Here is a 20303-nt window from a genome sequence, read left to right on the forward strand (position 1 = left end):
GATTTATTTTGTGATGATACGATATATTATTAATAAGTTCATTTTCAGAAAATTTTCTATTTATATATATTTATAGTTTCTCACTAAGAGTTAGTCTACAACTGTTTAAATAAAAAAAAAATACTAATGATAAACATATTAATTCCTAGTGCATGTGGTTGTTGATTATGAAGACACTGATGTATGCAAAAGTATAGGTGATTGCCTAAATATGTCTGTTTTTACTTAGAATAAAAGTGTGAGATTTTTTTTATTGCTATTTATAATGTACTTATCTGTTTACACTAGTATTACTACCCTTGGGACATTTAATATTTTGATACTTGTGTAGTATTAATTTTAGGTAGATTGTGTATTTGTTATTCTTTGTTGTATCTATGCTATCACTGATAATGTTCTTTATTTTACTTCTTTATTAACACATTTTGTATTTTATAATATTGAAGGATTCGAAACATTAAGCGTTTCTTTTTTCTACCTCCATCTATATAGATTGCTTTCAGATTATTTGTCGTCTTCATTTTAGATTTGTTTATCTTCTAATTGGATTTGACCTTTGAATACTCTATTGTCAATAAAGGCAACAGTAGTATACCGCTGTTCAAAACTCATAAATCCATGAACAAAAAACAAAATCGGGGTAACAAACTAAAACTGAGGGAAACGCATTATATATAAGAGGAAAACAACGACATAACATTAAAATGTAGCACACACAGAAAGTGTCATTAACGAGTCTCATGTGTATCAAACGTGCACATAGGTTGCAATTTATTAGCCTGGTATCTTTTAAGTATGTTCTTTATAAAGTGTTTCCTTTCTTTGTATTTCTATCTGTTTTACTGTGACCATTTTTCAGCTTATTGATAATGCATATATCTGTTTTTGGAGTTACATTTTTTGGTACAGTCATAATATCATAATCACATAAATGACATTTATACTTTAAGCTATGTTCGAGGCAGATTGCGGTTACTTTACGACAAAAGAATTTCAAAACATTCCAACAGCTCCTGAATACGAAGTATATATCTCACAATTTATACGATTTTATCAGGCTTGTATTTCCTATCATGATTTCAATTATGGGGGGTTGCTACTCACAAGAAAGCTATTAAACCAAGATTTTAAAAAGGTGAAGTTAACATCATCCTTTTGTGAATTTTAAGGACGCCATCACTAGTTGGTTGATCGTTATGGAATAAACGTTTCTCACATGATATCGGATATGTTCCTTATGTCGTAACAACAATCCCCTTTAGAGTCAATGGAAGGAAATTTGAAATAATAAATAACACAACAGATATTGTCGTCCTTTACATTATTAAGAAACTAAGGTTTCAACTCCCTTAAGCAAAGTTGGCTTTAAATGAATTAGTGTATTTATTTTAGGTAGTTTTGGCACATAGCTCTTAAACAGTGTCAGTACTTATACATCTTCGGATTTCATATGTTTGCATTGCTTTGAGCGTTGCCGATGAAGGTAAATCCAGAAAAGCGCTTTGGACACAAGAAATTCTTAATCGTGTTGTTTTCATTTTTTTACAACTATAAGACATCTTCTAAGAAACAATTCAAATATTTGACAGAAATCTTTCAGTATCAATGTTGGCATCATCTTTAACTATTTCATACAAACCCAAGTAAGAAAAGACCGCCACAACGAAAAATGAATATAACCCAACGAGAAGTACATACATACAGGTTATCAGAAGCTGTCTCTAATTAACAACAAATCATATTGAAATTAACCTAACGTATTCCTCTCCTTATCTTAAGTTTATGGTTATATTCCGGACTTTGCCGAATATCACACTAATGTTACGAAAGTCATGTGATAACAGTCGGAGTATGTGATCATTATTTCATATCAGCCCGCTTAACACAATTTCCAAAAGTTTGAATCATGTAACTTTGATGCGATAGTGTTATAAACTGGCTGTTTCTGTATTGGCACTGGTTTAAATTCAAGGTTTGCTGTATTGGCATCGAGACCCGTAGGGTCCAGATGGACAATACAGCCGACTGATTCCAGAGCCAATATAGAAACAACCAGTTAATAACACTTTTATTAATAAAAACAACGGTACCAATTTTCTTGCACCAGATCCAACTTTTTCAATACAGACTTATTCTGTGTGCTGTATTACATACATCAAATGTGAATATAGGGCCAATATTTCCTATACGGACTGGCAATGACGTGAATATAGGGCCAATATTTGAAAGACGGAATGGCAATGAATCCTGAATTACATGCACACTTTATGTTTACAATTGATTCAGGATTCACTGTCAGTCCGTATTGGAAATATTGGACCGGGCGTAAAAGCAATATAGATCACGTGATTTATATGACTAGGACGAAGAATGACACATGCCGTTTTGGTATAATTAGGAGTGTTTCAATCATATTATTTAATAATATGAAATATATTTGTTATTTGTGCTAAGTTAATGCCTTAATTATTCGAGTTGTTGTCTCGTTTACACATTCCCCATTTCCATTCTTACTTTTATAAATAGATGTTATGTAATAAAAACATATTTGATTTTTGTTTGTTTGAGCAAATTTTAGGAACAAACTGTTTTGTGAATATTGTAACGCTTGACTTGTTCTAAACTAACAATACAAAGAAAAGATTTTGTTCTTATTTTATGTTTAAGAAAAAACACAATTTCCTTGTTAAGTGTTTAAATAACTAGTTGATTGAGGAAATTGTTATTCTCAGGCCGGAAGGTATCGGTGTATAAATCGAAATTTGGACATCTTCAATTTCCTCGAAAATAATGACATTTAATGAAAATAGGTGGGAATTGGATGCAGTATTTTATGTTACATTAAAACTGTGGAAAATATATAAAACAAGGGATAATATGACAGTTTCTGAATTGAATAGCATTATATCAACCACTCTTATACCAAACATTGTTATACTTGTGATTTACATCGTACTTGGAACATGCGGAAATGTTTTAGTTTTGTTGGTTTATTCTTTTCAAATGAAAGAACCATCAGACGAAAGATATTTTATACCGATTTTAGCTGCATTTGACTTGATAGCAACGATTTACTGTGGAACTTATACGATATATCAATGTCTTCACCAAGTTACATTTACAAGCAATATTTTGTGTAAAACAACACAATTTTTTATTGGATTAACAACATTTATTCCGATTTTTTTATTAGTAATAATCGCAGTTCAAAGATATCTGAAAGTTTGTCAGCCTCTTAAACCAGCATTATCGCTTAATGTTAAGAGAACTGCTTTGATATTAACATTTGTTATTTCATTGTTATTTTCACTCCCTTTAGCGTTCGTTTACGGTTCTGTTCCATTTCAAAGCACTACTTATGGAATTACGGGATCACGTTGTGGCAAATTAAAAGAAGGACATCGATTAGCCAGGGATTTATATGCCATTGCAGTAGGTATTCTTGCTGTTACTTTAATAACAACCCTTATTGTCCTATACTCATTGATTGGATTGAAAGTCTTTCGACAATTAAAGTTGAACAAACGTAAAAGTAGTAGAGTAGAATTCCGAAGTTCGATGAGAAAAACTTATGAAGATGGAGCTTCTGGAACCGAAACTAGTGGTGTTACGCAAAATAACATCATTTCCGATCTAGATTCCCAAATACCAAATTCTATCAAAGAGCAGCGGTTGGGAAACAACCATCAAACAACTCTGTCTCAACTTGTTGGGTCAAAAAGAAGACAAATGAATAACCGTCGAATAACTTACAAATTGTCAGTTATGTTTTTTGTGATAACTTTAGTTTTTCTATTAAGCTATTTTCCAAAAGTGATGTTGCTTCTGATTGAAGGCCTTAACAAAGATTTTTGGGAAAAAGTGTCAAACATAGAAAGACCTGGATTAATGTTTATATATCATATGTTTATTATCAATAATATCGTGAACCCTGTTATATATGCTTTCATGGATGTGAAGTTTCGTGAAGAAGCGACAGTTTTCTTTAATCGTGTTATTAAATAAAATTTTGATTGGAAATAATAAACAATGCAACATATTAAGATTTGATTAATCCTTTTTTTTTAAATTCCGTTTGGATCATCCGTTTTCTTTTAAAGTTGACAACCTTTCATCCAAGTCATAAATTTACACTTTTAGAATTGAATATTGTCCTTTGGCATTATAAGGCTTGTCTTTGAAGATTCCTGTCGAAGTTTGACTTTTAATACTCAAATACACCGTATCAACTATTAAAGCGTCTGTACCAACTTCAGATTGAAAAAATAAAATTCTTGATCTCGTAAAATTGAATATGTCTGAAACCGATTCTTCTTTCCTTTTCTCTTGTTGTCTCCGAAAATAATGTGGAGTGTTTCAGTTTGAAATGAATAATTATAAAAACAAAATGTGGTATGATTGCCTATGAGACAATTCTCCACAAGAGACCAAAATGACACAGAAATTAAAAACTATAGGTCACCGTACGACATTTTTCTTTGCTTTGTTTTCTTGTTTCTTTAAGCATGTTACTCGTACTATCACGTAAACATTGAGTACATCCATATTGGTTTGCATTTCCGATTTTTTTTAGTTAGCATTTGCACGACAGATGTTGCACATTTAGATGTACGTATACACAAAATTAGAAAAAAAACCCCGAACAAATGAAATAAATCGTACAATTTAATCGCATTACTGATTTAAAGTTACTGTTAAAAAAACATGTATACTAATTATGTTTCTTTATGATCCTGTCACGAGCTGAGAGACAAGTTTTAATTATTTTTTTGTTTTTGGGATTAACAATAGCAATCAATATACTGGACAATTGATCTGTCTAATATATTACCAGGACGACAAATTCATTTGTAAATAAAACATCAAATCTACCAATTTTGAAAAAAGTCCGGTCAACCGGTTAGCGATTTTGGTATTCGGTATTCGGTCGTTCGACCGTTAACCGTTGACAACACTAGTGAAAACACTGAATACAATTATTCATGAACAAACCATCCAGAAATTTCAGAGTGGTAGTTTTCATGGCATTGATTACTCATACTACATGTACTACCTCTGTTTTTGAAGTAAATTTTGTCGTCTTTCTTCAATATAACAAGCGCATGAGCAGTATTACTCTGCCCATTTTCTGTACCAGCATAACCAATATTCAGCCATTAATCATTCTTAAAGAGAGACGTGACACAGCTTTTTCCATTAGTGGACCAAAGTGTACCCATTATCTGGTAGAGCCCACCTCTAGGTACAATAAATACACCCGTATATGAATGTTAACCATCACCGATATTTGTCCACACATACTCAAATCTTAGAAACTCATATTTTTTAACAATTGATTTGTTTTGAGTTACAACATGGTTGTTAAACAACGTTATTATTTACCTTGTAAGGCTCAAAGCGTTGCATTCATAGACCATACGTGTAACACTTCAAGAATTTTTTTTTAAATTCAGTGAAGAATATAATGTTTTTAATTCGTAAACATACCCTGCACAAAAAAAAATTACTCATACGATTATATACTAGTCAACAAAAGAAAAGATACAAAGTTAACATTTATTGATAATCATGTATTTTTCAATTTTATGTTTTCTGTATACGTTCATTTCTGTATTCAACGCCAAATAGCATCTGTATAGTCTTTTTTTCCAATCAAATATCCGAAACGAATACGACGAAAATCCAGAATGTTCCTTTTTTTCGTATGGTAATCGAGTTCACCGGGAATCAATGGAGCATTTAAATTGTTTGATGTTAAAAATTGGGCTACTGCATCAGGTAAACAATTTTCCATATTAAACAATGAAAAAAAATTGAGATTTTGTTGCCGCAGTAACTCCAAAATGAGCATGATCAGAGCTGGGATGACGCACGCTGATGTCGCAAATCATTTTCATGGGACATTCATAACAATATTTAACCTTGATACTTCGTGTTATGCAATAATGCTTAACAAATGATAGACCCCGTAGTGGCAGACCACATGTGACGTCAAAACGTCAAAATCGACCGATACATTTTTAACACTTCCTCGACCGTTTTGGAGGTGGTTCAAAATTGTTGATGTTAATCTGAACGATATGACATATTGGGATGTAATTCGAAAACGCGGTTTTAATCACGTTTTTCTTTGGAAAACGCTAGATGTCACGTGGCATGGATTTGTATGGACAATCTTGAGCAAAACTTTTTTCGAGTTCTCCCTTGCCAGCATTATCACCGTATCTCTCTCATAGAACATTTATGAGATCAAATTGGCAGACGTGTTCAATAAGACCATATCCACCGGAAACGCTACGAAGCTTGAATTTGGTTCTCCTCCAGGAGTTGAATAATCTCTTCAAGACAACATTATATCTTTCGTTGGATCTATGCCTCTTAGGTGTGAAGCTGTGGTAGCTACGACAGGCAGCAATGATCGATTAAAACTGACGTGGAAAGGTAACACCCTCCCACCGTAAGCTTCATTTTTATGAATCCCAGGTGGTTGTGTGGTCTAGCGGGACGGCTACAGTGCAGGCGATTTCGTGTCATGATATCTCAGTAGCATGGGTTCTAATCCAGGCGGGGGAAGAACAAAACATTTGCGAAAGCAAAGTTACAGATCTAACATTGTTGGGTTGATGTTTAGACCAGTTTTATATACATTATGTACACAGCCATGTATCATCAACAATGCTGGGGATCCAATGGATAAATATGTTGTAGATTTGTCACTGACTCAGACGTACTTATAAATATAATTATTTTCTGTGACTGTATCTTACATTAACGTTTAGGATCTTTTACAATAGATGATTTAGCTGATCTGTAAAAATAACATCTCCATGCCTTATATATCATGCAGTATGACGCTAGATTAAAACAGACGTGGAAAGGTAGCACCCGGCCATCGAAAGCTTCATTTTTATGAAACCCAGGTGGTCGTGTTGTCTAGCGGGACGGCTACAGTGCTGGCGATTTGGTGTCACGATATCTCATTAGTATGGGTTCGAATCCCGGCGAGGGAAGAAAAAATATTTGCGGAGCAAATTCACAGATCTAATATTGTTGAGTTGATGTTTAGACGAGTTATATATATATTTATGGCCTTCCAAACACCGTTTCTAACCCTTAAATCACTGAAGAGACATTTATTGTAGAAATCCGGATCTGGTGTACTAAAAAAAATTGACACCTTATGTTTGTGGCATAATATCTTTGCCACAAGTTTATTGTTTTATGTTTAGTATTAAATTTATATTAAGATCCATTTCGTTACATCTTGTCATCAATTTTATTTGGCAATAGCCAATGGCAGTCAGCAGGGTTAAAGAACATCAGTTGTTCGACCTGTTAGTCAAATGCGTTGTGCTTAAATACACTTTTACACTGACCCAGTGGAGTGGCAAGTAAATGTTTGAGTATTCAGTATTTGTTGGCAAGTCAGACATCGTTTGTTACCTCATGAATTGCACAATCCTGTAGTTATATAATAAGTAAATATCTATTCGGTGGTCGCACTGCATGAAATGATTAGGAATCATTAAACTAATTGAAAATCAGTTGTAAGTTCCGAGTTTATTATTTTCCTGGTAGTTTATTGGTCAAGTAAACGCAATATTTAATAGTAGTTTACAAATGGTTTACTGGATGCAGTAAGTTCACGAATCGACACCTGATTTAATTACTGTCCAGTAATTTTCAAATTTATTGAAGTTTAATAGACATACAACTTCAAATCTAATGTAGAGGATACTTGTATAACATGATTTACTACACATTAAAGTCAAAGATATTCCAAACAGAAAGCTGTTTACTGTGGTTTTAATTCTGATTAAACATCGAGTTGCAAATTTAATACAACAATAAACTTTCATTTAATGCAAATTGAAATCAGTTTCAACTCCATGTTTAAAGATTTTTAAAATGTGTGATATAACTAGATTTACTTCAAATTGAAACTCATTTTGACTCCATATGCTATAAACAAATATGTGTATTATTCGTGTTTGTTGCACTAAATATATGCCAATTGATCTGCAAATGCACTACAGAAAACAGTTTTCATCAATATATCACCAATAACAGTTCTTACAAACTCTATCATAATGCATGACATATTTGTTTATGCAAAAATTCGCCAGTATTACAAACGAAGCCATAATTGTGCAACCGAAGTTACCTCAACCAATAATTCGAATCAAAGACTCATGAGTGCCTCAAAATATGAGATAATCACAATGAGAGAAACAAGCTGTCTGTAATGGAGAATTTGCCTGACTAAAGCGAAAACCTGAATAAAAAAAACAATTGTATAACGTATTAACTAACTTTATTCTTTATTTTCAATTTAGAAATACATGACATATGAAAGAACTAACATTCCTTTCTATAATAATTTGAAAACAAGAACAATATCTGCATACATATTGAATTATACAACTCTAATTTTGTGCATTTTTGATTTTTTTTGTTATACTGAGCTGTTTTAAGGAACAATAAAACATACATAAAACATAACATTTAAATATAATAAATATTACGATATTTGAAGAATCCCATTGTTGTTGTCTGGGAATAGTATATGTAACATATATATTTTCCTGTTTGTGATGGATTCCATTTTTGACCTAATTGATCCTAATTTTAAACTAACAATTGTTTTAATAGAACGAGTTAGTTCCCTTTGAATACAAAAGTTTGAGCGGAATAATGAAATCCAACGTAATTTGGAGGGTTTAAAAAGCACCCAATTATATGCAACCGGTTACCCCGTTCTTATAAAAATAAACATTATACGAGAATTATCATACTGATGTTTTTATAAGAATCTTAATAATTATGAACGTATTTATAAAACTTTAAGTTAAAACAAAACTTTCTAAATATCCCGCTGCTGTACCGTAATTATATTTTATTTCATTACAACACCCGATATCCAAAAGTGAATGTTGTTTATTCTCTTCTTTTGATTTATTTTGATTTTTTGTAATTGCTAATTATTTCACTCTTAATCTTTACATATATATATTCAAAATATCCATCTTATCACTTTTCAACTGACATAACTTGTAAACTAATAAGTGTAAATCATTCGTTTAAATATGAGTTTGTAACGTTTAAATAAGTTTACAATTAAAGCAAAATTCTGTTTATCTATGTCTGCACTTTAAAAATACCTTCATTTTCCTTCGTATTAAACTTTAAAAAAATCTTCATTTTTTTAAAGATACGAAAAATGTTCTTATTCTAACAAGAGTTGTTTCCCTTTCATTGTTCAATTGGTATAACGAATCCCATAATATTATAAGTCCCTAGTTACGTACGTGTGTATATGTTTAAAATATTATATTTGATTATGCTTGCTTGGACACCAATGAGCAAAATACACAATGAAGAGTTTAACAAAGACAAGGATTTTTAATGTAAAACCAGCTGTTGTCTACATGCATTGTATTCACTTGTATTACTACTACATGGCTTTTTCATATATTGTATAATCACGCACAAAAGAAACATTAAAACATATTGAAATTTAATTTATCCGAAGTTTCTCACTATTTCGAAGAATTTCCATTTTGTCTTAAACAATTTACTAGTGTGTGTGTGCAAATAAAATAAACTACTTGTTTACGTAGGAGCACATCATATATTGAACAAAAACAACCGTTACGGAGAAAATTCAATAAAATAATCATTGTTTACATATATTTTCCGTGATGTTAGTTTTCAAATCAAAAAGGTTATAATTTTGTTTTGCCAATGATATGTTATTTATAATTTTGCCTATTACTACAGTGTTGTTGTTTCAAGAAGCACTTTAAATTAACTATTTGTATCAAAACATCCTCCTACGACCCGCTTGTTGTTGTTGAAGACGGTATGCTGACATGAGGGTGTATTTTTTGTAGAATTGTTCGCATCCATTTGATTTCGTGATGACTGAAATATGTTAACATAATAATTGAAAATTACCAGCGATTTTCTTTGTTTTTGTAGCTTTGGACATTTAATTATGTAAAAATTAATAACAATTACATGTAGCAATTACTGCATACTTAAAAAATATACAGATTTTTACTATCTAAACACCCATTCATGTCCTGGCACGACTTCTGTTTTTTTCCTTAAAGAAACTGCCCCAACCTTTCGAATATTATTCTGCCGTGTGCTTCTCTTGCTCAGTTTATTTTCGTGTTTCTGGTCTAGGTTTTTTGACTAATTTGTCAAAATCGTCAGACCTCCAAGGCAGAAGTGTGATGATAAACGACCCTTCGTCTTCTGAATCGGTTTGTTCAGAAGACATATACTGTATCTCCATACTTTGCATAACTGTTTCTTTTTGTTCTTTTGGCATACTGGATTTTTCTTTTAATGCCTTTTTTCTGTTGTTTAATTTCTAAAATAGAGGCTCTAAAGAGCCTGTGTCGCTCACCTTGGTCTATGTGCATATTAAACAAAGGACACAAATGGATTCATGACAAAATTGTATTTTGGTGATGGTGATGTGTTTGAAGTTCTTACTTTACTGAACGTTCTTGCTTCTTACAATTATATCTATAATGAACCTTGCCCATTAGTAACAGAGAAAATATTTAGTAAAAATTTACATAAATTTACCGAATTAATGAAAATTGTTAAAAATTGAATATAAAGGGCAATAACTCCTTAAGGGGTCAGTTGACCATTTAGGTCATGTTGACTTATTTGTAGATCTTACTTTGCTGAACATTATTGCTGTTTACAGTTTATCTCTATCTATAATAGTATTCAAGATAATAACCAAAAACGGCAAAATTTCTTTAAAAATTACCAATTGGAGGGCAGCAAGCCAACAATCAATTGTCCAATTCATCTGAAAATTTGAGGGCAGATAGATATTGACCTGATAAACATTTTTATCCCATGTCAAATTTCCTCAAAATGCTTTGTTTTTTGAGTTATAAGCCAAAAACTGCATTTTACCCCTATGTTCTATTTTTAGCCGTGGCGGCCATCTTGTTTGGTTGACCGGGTCACGCCACACATTTTTTAAACTAGATACCCCAAAGATGATTGTGGCCAAGTTTGGATTAATTTGGCTCAGTAGTTTCAGAGGAGAAGATTTTTGTAAAAGATTACTTAGATTTATGAAAAATGGTTAAAAATTGACTATAAAGGGCAATAACTCCTAAAGGGGTCAACTGACCATTTCGGTCATGTTGACTTATTTGTAAATCTAACTTTGCTGAACATTATTACTGTTTACAGTTTATCTCTATCTATAATAATATTCAAGATAATAACCAAAAACAGCAAAATTTCCTCAAAATTACCAATTCAGGGGCAGCAACCCAACAACAGGTTAACCGATTCATCTGAAAATTTCAGGGCAGATAGATCTTGACCTGATAAACATTTTTATCCCAGTCAGATTTCCTCTAAATGCTTTGGTTTTTGAGTTATAAGGCAAAAACTGCAGTTTACCCCTATGTTCTATTTTTAGCCGTGGCGGCCATCTTGGTTGGATGACCGGGTCACGCCACACATTTTTTAAACTAGATACCCCAATGATGATTGTGGCCAAGTTTGGTTTGATTTGGCTCCAGTAGTTTCAGAGGAGAAGATTTTTGTAAAAGCTAACGCCGGACGACGACGGACGACGGACGACGGACGCCAAGTGATGAGAAAAGCTCACTTGGCCCTTTGGGCCAGGTCAGCTAAAAACGAATTAAGCTCTAATCAAAATTCCTTTAATTTCATTTTGAATACATACAAATAGATTCTATATATGCCTCAATAACTCTCCTTCAATCAAGACATTATTATTTTCGTTATTTCTATAAACAATAACGTCCAGCAAAAAGCAATCTATTTTTTTTTGTATGTAATAACACCTAATATAAGAAAGCCAGATTTTGAGTGGTTGGTAGCCAGTGTATTTTTCGCATATTCTAATATTTTTCCTCATTTCAAACGAATTTGCCTGTTTTTCATCACTGCCGGTGAATTTGCCTGAAATACCATGGTATTTGTCATTTTGGATATTCCTTTTTCACCCTCTCGAGCATCCTCCCTAAAAAAAACTTAGATATGACGTTACATAAACTAGAGGCTCTAAAGAGCCTGTGTCGCTCACCTTGGTCTATGTGCATATTAAACAAAGGACACAAATGGATTCATGACAAAATTGTATTTTGGTGATGGTGATGTGTTTGAAGTTCTTACTTTACTGAACGTTCTTGCTTCTTACAATTATATCTATAATGAACCTTGCCCATTAGTAACAGAGAAAAATATTTGGTAAAAATTTACATAAATTTACCGAATTTATGAAAATTGTTAAAAATTGACTATAAAGGGCAATAACTCCTTAAGGGGTCAATTGACCATTTAGGTCATGTAGACTTATTTGTAGATCTTACTTTGCTGAACATTATTGCTGTTTACAGTTTATCTCTATCTATAATAGTATTCAAGATAATAACCAAAAACAGCAAAATTTCTTTAAAAATTACCAATTGGAGGGCAGCAAGCCAACAACCGATTGTCCAATTCATCTGAAAATTTCAGGGCAAATAGATATTGACTTGATTAACATTTTAACTTCTTGTCAGATTTGCTCTAAATGCTTTGGTTTCAGATTTATAAGCCAAAATCTACATTTTACCCCTGTTCTATTTTTAGCCGTGGCGTCCATCTTGGTTGAATGGCCAGGTCATCGGACACAATTTTCAAACTAGATACCACAAAGTTGATTGTGGCCAAGTTTTGATTAATTTGGCTCAGTAGTTTCAGAGGAGAAGATTTTTGTAAAAGATTACTTAGATTTATGAAAAATGGTTAAAAGTTGACTATAAAGGGCAATAACTCCTAAAGGGGTCAACTGACCATTTCGGTCATGTTGACTTATTTGTAAATCTAACTTTGCTGAACATTATTGATGTTTACAGTTTATTTCTATCTATAATAATATTCAAGATAATAACCAAAAACAGCAAAATTTCCTCAAAATTACCAATTCAGGGGCAGCAACCCAACAACAGGTTGACCGATTCATCTGAAAATTTCAGGGCAGATAGATCTTGACCTAATAAACATTTTTATCCCATGTCAAATTTCCTCAAAATGCTTTGGTTTTTGAGTTATAAGCCAAAAACTGCATTTTACCCCTATGTTCTATTTTTAGCTGTGGTGGCCATCTTGGTTGGTTGACCGGGTCACGCCACACATTTTTTAAACTAGATACCCCAAAGATGATTGTGGCCAAGTTTGGATTAATTTGGCTCAGTAGTTTCAGAGGAGAAGATTTTTGTAAAAGATTACTTAGATTTATGAAAAATGGTTAAAAATTGACTATAAAGGGCAATAACTCCTAAAGGGGTCAACTGACCATTTCGGTCATGTTGACTTACTTGTAAATCTAACTTTGCTGAACATTATTGCTGTTTACAGTTTATCTCTATCTATAATAATATTCAAGATAATAACCAAAAACAGCAAAGTTTCCTCAAAATTACCAATTCAGGGGCAGCAACCCAACAACAGGTTGACCGATTCATCTGAAAATTTCAGGGCAGATAGATCTTGACCTGATAAACATTTTTACCCCTGTCAGATTTCCTCTAAATGCTTTGGTTTTTGAGTTATAAGCCAAAAACTGCATTTTACCCCTATGTTCTATTTTTAGCCGTGGCGGCCATCTTGGTTGGATGACCGGGTCACGCCACACATTTTTTAAACTAGATACCCCAATGATGATTGTGGCCAAGTTTGGTTTGATTTGGCCCAGTAGTTTCAGAGGAGAAGATTTTTGTAAAAGCTAACGCCGGACGACGACGGACGACGGACGACGGACGCCGGACGCCGGACGCCAAGTGATGAGAAAAGCTCACTTGGCCCTTTGGGCCAGGTGAGCTAAAAAGCGAGCTAACGCGTATTAGTACATGTATAATTACCACAGTTTTATGATTATTTCCTCTTAGCCTCAAAATTGTGCATAAAATGTTCATGAATTGTAGCTTTCAAGTTAAAAAAATCAAAGAGTTTCATTCCAAACTATACGGTGTAATTAAACAGATATATCATGTTATGAAGGGGTATTTGTGAAAAATACCAGTCTTGGGACAGAATTTTTTCGCCTAGCGACTCGGGAAATTTCACAGTCCCTTGACTGGTATTTTCTGCAAATACCCCTCCATAACATGATATATCAGTCCAAAAGCACCTGCAAAATGATGCAACTTCTAGTATGCGATCCTATATCTGACGCCATAAGAAATAGTCGACATTTTATTGTAGCGTTACGGCCTCACCCCCTATGTATTTTACTAACCCTCTATGGATTCGTAGGGGGTCAGTAGCGAACCATATATTAACTTATAATAGAAAATGAATTAAGTTAAAAGGGGTCCCTAATCATTGTTAATTTAGAGTGATATAATAAAATTGAGAATGGAAATGGGGAATGTGTCAAAGAGACAACAACCCGACCAAAATAAAAAAACACAACAGCAGAAGGTCACCAACAGGTCTTCAATGTAGCGAGAAATTCCCGCACCCGGAGGCGTCCTTCAGCTGGCCCCTAAACAAATATATACTAGTTCAGTGATAATGAACGCCATACTAATTTCCAAATTGTACACAAGAAACTAAAATTTAAATAATACAAGACTAACAAAGGCCAGAGGCTCCTGACTTGGGACAGGCGCAAAAATGCGGCGGGGTTAAACATGTTTGTGAGATCTCAACCCTCCCCCTATACCTCTAACCAGTGTAGAAAAGTAAAAGCATAACAATACGCACATTAAAATTCAGTTCAAGAGAAGTCCGAGTCCGATGTCAGAAGATGTAACCAAAGAAAATAAACAAAATGACAATAATACATAAATAACAACAGACTACTAGCAGTTAACTGACATGCCAGCTCCAGACTACAATAAAACTGACTGAAAGATTATGATTTCATCATATGAACATCAGGCACAATCCTTCCCGTAAGGGGTTTAGTATCATACCATCATAACATATATGAGAAGAACATAACCCGTGTCATGCCAACAACTGTTTTTAGAATAAATGTGTTTAGTTCCGACGCAAAGACCTTATCAGTGACTCAATATTAACTCCAAAATATGCAATCTTTAATGACTTGACAACAGTATCGTAATTATATCCCTTCTTAATAAGTCTATTCAAAGGTTTTGTAAGTTTATGAGGTGAATACTGACACCTTTGTGCTTTATAAAGAATATTTCCATAAAAAATTGGATGTGAAATACCTGAACGTATAAAAAGTCTACATGTTGAGCTTTATTTACGAATGATGTCTTTATACCGATGATAAAATTTAGTAAGTATGTAATAACAAATGAAGCTCCACTCTAAATCTGTTGACTGTTATAATAGACTGTATATGCAGTTTGCTGAAAATTAAAATTGATGTATCAGAAATCTATATACCACTGCTTTTTTTTGGAACTAATACAGATTAAAGTAATCCAAGAATCAGGGTTTTTTCCAAATTGTTTACCATATTAAAAAAACAGTTCTTACTCTTTTCAATCTGCTGTACACAGCCATTTTCTTGTTATGTTCTTCTTGTTTACCAGTCTCTTCTCTTCGTTTCTTTGCTTTGAACGATTCAAAATTTGTCTTTATTCCTTCTACAAAACAAAACATCTACTTAATGCAATTCAAAATAATAAGTAAACAAACGATTGCTTTACTCGAATTGAGCCTAAACCGTGTCAATTGGTAGTCCATTGTAGATTGTTTTGATGTGATATGATCGAAATGAAAATAAATCTACTAAAGTTACATGATATTATGCATTTGCTAGTAAGTGATTCGATAACACTAAAACTTATTTATGGTATGGAAACTATGTAGCGTTTCAAAATATCATTGAAAGTTATCAGTACCGCAGAACTGCAATTTCGCCAATATTTTAATTATTTATTTTTTTGTACTAAAAACCTCTTACAACCCCCTCCACTTCGTCAGGATATTGACCTTTTACGAATTCAATGATGAAATCGGACATCTCCTTATTCTCTGCAGAATTATATCTGAAAAAAAATCATTTGAAAATTAATCTTACTGAACATTACAGCTGAACAAAGGAGATAATTTCTTAAGCAAGAGTGTAACAAATGTCGGTAAAGTAATCAATGTGTGCTGATAAGTTGTTTGAATCTGAATTGAAGTATGATAATTAAATAAAATTAATATATCTTGCAAACTTTTCATTTAACAGTCAGGGGCATTACTTAAACAAGTAACTTTTTAAATTACCTATATAAGTAATGTTGAAAACGAGGCTATTTTACAAATTACTTATATAAGTAACTTTTCTAAATATTACTTTTATAGGTGACCAATTATACAAATTTTACTAGTTTTAACAATATTTTACAGTCATCTGGTTATTTTCCCCATGAAGTATAAAATATAATCCTTCTGAAACACTAATTGCTTTTCTAACGCACTTATCTTTGATATCGACGCTTCTTGGTCAAAGGTTGGTCTCTTGGGACTATTAAAATATCGTTTTCCTTCAAAATCTTAAAGGTAGACAGATATAAATAGATAGAAACTTATGAATTAATTAAGACTTGAATTAATATAATTTGTAACCCAAAACAATTACATATGTTCCTTAAATAAGTGTTATTACTAATTCTTTCAAAGATGTACAAAATAACTTATTCAAGTAACATTTTTGTCATTATTTTTAAAGTAACGACGTTACGCGCGATGTTCGTACATACAAGTGTAACACGACGTCGCGACTTTTTCAGTAAACAAGCTAGTCTTTTATAAAAGTTAAACTTTACTAACGTTTATGTTATTGACAAATGATTAATGCGTGTTTGTTTAATTGTTTGTGATCAATACATTCCATTTTATTGGTGTGTACATGGAACAATTATAACTTAATAAGTCTTTTAATTCCTTCACTGTTGTTTATTAGTATTTCGGTATAATAAAAACGATATCAAGAATCTGGAGCTTGGTTGATAAATGTTGGAACGTATTGCTTTGTATTGCATTTATATTTTCAATCTCTATTTTACCTTTGAGACAATGACATTCCCAAGGATATGTACTAGAAACTAGAAGTCTATGTTAATCTTGATGTTTTTTTGATGTCTGTATTGATCATAAATCATATTTTGTCATAGCAACATTTATTGCATATATAATCTACCTTGAAGTTTCATTTTTTCTAGTACGAAAGTCCAAACGGACGGCTTCGGGACGTAGGTAAAAATCGGAAATTAACTCTTAACCGGAGACTAACTGCTGTGATAGCATAATAACGACTATTTCGTGTAGTATCGTGCTGTAAGTTTTTGTCTAATAAATTAAAGCGATTATTTTGAATTTATTCAAATATGCTTCGAAGTACGGTCCATGAAGGATTTTTTTCTGTAAAAGAAACGCCCCGCGAAATCGTCATCTTCAATTTTTCTTAGAGTTTCAGGGCAAGTAAATGTGCAAAATTAATAGTACTTTTCATTGTCTTCATCTGTTTATATAGGGACAGTAGAGTTCTCTCTGCAATTAAGTCAGTCATTGCATATTCAGTGTCAGTTTTGTCGTCTTCATCAGTATGTTTTTTCATCAGGTCAAATATCAATATATAAAGGCACGACCTCATTGCTACCATGCAATTGAGTTTTTACCTAGTATACATGTCATAATTCTTAATTATACATTCGTCGCATGTATAACATAAAATATATATTAGCTTGTCCGGTTGTGAGTAAAAACTTAATGTGAAGTTTGTATCCACTAGTAGGTTAAAATTTTGAACCGAATCAAGATTTGTTGTGTCTACAAACCTGAATATCCGCTTCCTTCAATAATGAGACTTCGTATCGTTCAGGTTAAAATATGCCAGGGTTTCGGTCAAAACTATATATTTGGAATAAAAAATTCAACGGCATGTGGTAGAATATAAAAAAGTCGTATATTTTAACCGTTTTCAAAATATTTTAAATAATCATAAAAATGGTTTGTAATGTTTACGTCAAAATTGAGTTTGAAACGTCGTTTTTACGCAAGTGCGACATTTTAGTAAGACTCCGAAAAATCGACGGTGATTTTAAATTACTAATAGGAAATTGATGTATTTTAGATTTTTGGAAAAATGAGAATGATAACATTTCGAAAAATCATTTCAATTCGATTTTATCAGAGCACGGGTAAGTAAAAAATTGCCGTAAATTTGAGTTAAGTTCGTTTTTATGCCAAAAAATGGAAGTGCGACAACATTGTAAGCCTTTGAAAAATCGCCCATAAATCATCATTTTATATTTTTTAGAATATTTGTCTAAAATTTTAAAAAATTAAGCAAAATAACATTGACGTAGAAATAAAAATTCTAACTTTTTTCAATTCTATATTTATTTTTTTGAACTCTCAAAACTGTAATCCCCCTTAAAATTCCCAGTGGGACAGAAATGCCTTAGTTGTATGGAACGCATTTTTTTCTTAGGAATTATAATAACATCATTAAATATTGCGTAAATGACTGAAGAAACATTTCTGTAAGACAATGGAAAAAATCTTTTTTTTTTAAATATTTAGTGGTTAAGATACAAATCATGGTTCAGTTGTAACAATAAACAAAACATGTTACGCGGGACACCTTAAAAAAATCTCGTTTTTTTTAAATTGAAGCTTGTCGCATATAACATAAAACATAGTTTATACAATTATTTTCTTCGTTTTTCTTTTGAAAAACCTTATATTTTAAAATGCTTACAACAGAAATTTATTTTAAGTAACAAAATTGCAATTTTAAGACCTGTATCTTACCGAACACGTCAATTTTTTCAATGAGGTACGAACATCGCGCGTAACGTGAACCCTTTATGTCTATTCTCCTCTCAAATCTTACAAATTCTTAAATTTATGATATAAAATGATGTAAAAAATTCATGAAAACGACATTTAGTCCCTGCTTCTATTGAAATTAAAAATAACTCTATTGAGTAATTTTATATTTTTAAAAACAAAAACTACCTATATAAGTAACTTAAAAAAGTTACTTGTTTAAGTAATGCCCCTGACTGTTTAGAATGACTTAAAAGTTCAGATTTATACTCGAATTAGAGTTATGATAAAAGATTGAAAGTAATCTTATGATCATGTTTTGGTCTAGTTTTTTATTAAAAAAAAAATCTGTTTCAATGTCGTTAATCACAGATAATCGACCATAATCATTTCCGAAAACTGAATTGTTTACTGATAAATGTTGACACATACATAACTGATTAATTGCATGTAGATAAACCATGCGTTTTTTTAATTTCCAACGGAATTTTAAAATCATTTAATTATAAACATACTTAAGGATATTGCCAGCTTCGTTCTTTGTTTTCCATATGAAATCCTTTTCAGTCATACCTTGCTGGAAACCACACCGTATTGATTGCTGAAAGGGAAAAGATACGCTCTTTTGCATTTGAATGCATTTAATTGCATGCATAAAATAAAAAAACTGAGAACTGAACAAATGTATATGTGTAGAAAGTCTCAAATTATACAAAAAGTAAAATATATATACATAGAATTTCACGACTTCATTAACATTACGTTCTAATAAACACAACAACATGCTCTGATGTTTTCAAAGTTAGTAAAATGTCCCAGTTTTTGTACAATTAATACACAAATTGTAAGCGTGCAATATTCATGCGAATCTTTTGTCGACAACAATCATGCTTAGCTTTGTAATCCGTTGAAAAATAAAAATAAATGACAATTTGCTAAAAGTATTGAATTTTCATTTCGCAAACATAGTGCATTGTAACAGTTATGTTGCACTACATAAAAATAAAGATTGTATATAAGCTATCCCTTCCTACATGCACAATGAATAATTACTTACTGCAATTTGTGCAGGGACGTTAATCTTTTGGCTTCCTTTTTTTGATGCATCTGTTTTTGAGTGTAGCATTTGAATCAAAATATCCACTTTCTTTTCAACATTACTTTGATTTTCTTGCACTTTTATCGTAGGACGTGTAGAAAAATCCGTTTGTTCGGAACAAAACTCGAGCAGTTCAACCCTGATATTTTAAGATGTCTGCACGCTGATTTTATTTCAGTCAGATAATTTATCATTCATATAATTTTCGGTATATTAGATAAATATTTTCTGTTAAAAATATCTAATTTTCCGCTTTTCCAAAAACGAGGTTTATGTGTTTCTTATATGAAGTTTGACAGGGGTCGTTTCAACAAAGCGTCTGGTAAAAAAATGTCTTTAGACACTCTTACAGATTTTGAAATGCTTCTTAAATAGTTACGATTGTGTTCTGCACAGG

The 20303-nt window shown here is 32.1% G+C and overlaps 2 protein-coding genes across 2 annotated transcripts; one reads left to right on the forward strand and one right to left on the reverse strand.

Annotated features, from left to right (window-relative positions):
* Positions 1-2790: 2790 nt before the first annotated feature.
* Positions 2791-4005, forward strand: LOC134699045 (cholecystokinin receptor-like). Its single transcript, XM_063560732.1, has one exon. It carries the CDS (start codon positions 2791-2793, stop codon positions 4003-4005), a length of 1215 nt encoding a protein of 404 aa, XP_063416802.1.
* A 6072-nt stretch (positions 4006-10077) lies between these two features.
* Positions 10078-19464, reverse strand: LOC134698964 (uncharacterized). Its single transcript, XM_063560648.1, has 4 exons — positions 19323-19464; positions 15940-16031; positions 15517-15626; positions 10078-10381 (listed from the first exon to the last, which is right to left on the reverse strand). Exons 1-4 carry the CDS (start codon positions 19460-19462, stop codon positions 10169-10171), a joined length of 555 nt encoding a protein of 184 aa, XP_063416718.1. The 5' UTR covers positions 19463-19464; the 3' UTR covers positions 10078-10168.
* Between the last annotated feature and the right edge of the window lie 839 nt (positions 19465-20303).

Source organism: Mytilus trossulus, unplaced genomic scaffold, assembly GCF_036588685.1.
Source record: "Mytilus trossulus isolate FHL-02 unplaced genomic scaffold, PNRI_Mtr1.1.1.hap1 h1tg000024l__unscaffolded, whole genome shotgun sequence".
Classification (NCBI taxonomy): Eukaryota; Metazoa; Mollusca; class Bivalvia; order Mytilida; family Mytilidae; genus Mytilus; species Mytilus trossulus.

Excerpts from the sequence above, each read along its gene's own strand:
- LOC134699045 (XM_063560732.1), top strand. The coding sequence starts at position 2,791 with ATGACATTTAATGAAAATAGGTGGGAATTGGATGCAGTATTTTATGTT.
- LOC134698964 (XM_063560648.1), bottom strand. The coding sequence starts at position 19,462 with ATGCATGCAATTAAATGCATTCAAATGCAAAAGAGCGTATCTTTTCCC. Across the intron at positions 16,032-19,322 it reads GAAGCTGGCAATATCCTTAA|ATATAATTCTGCAGAGAATA; the intron begins GTATGTTTATAA and ends ATTTTTTTTCAG. Across the intron at positions 10,382-15,516 it reads TGTACAGCAGATTGAAAAGA|AAATTAAACAACAGAAAAAA; the intron begins GTAAGAACTGTT and ends CCTCTATTTTAG.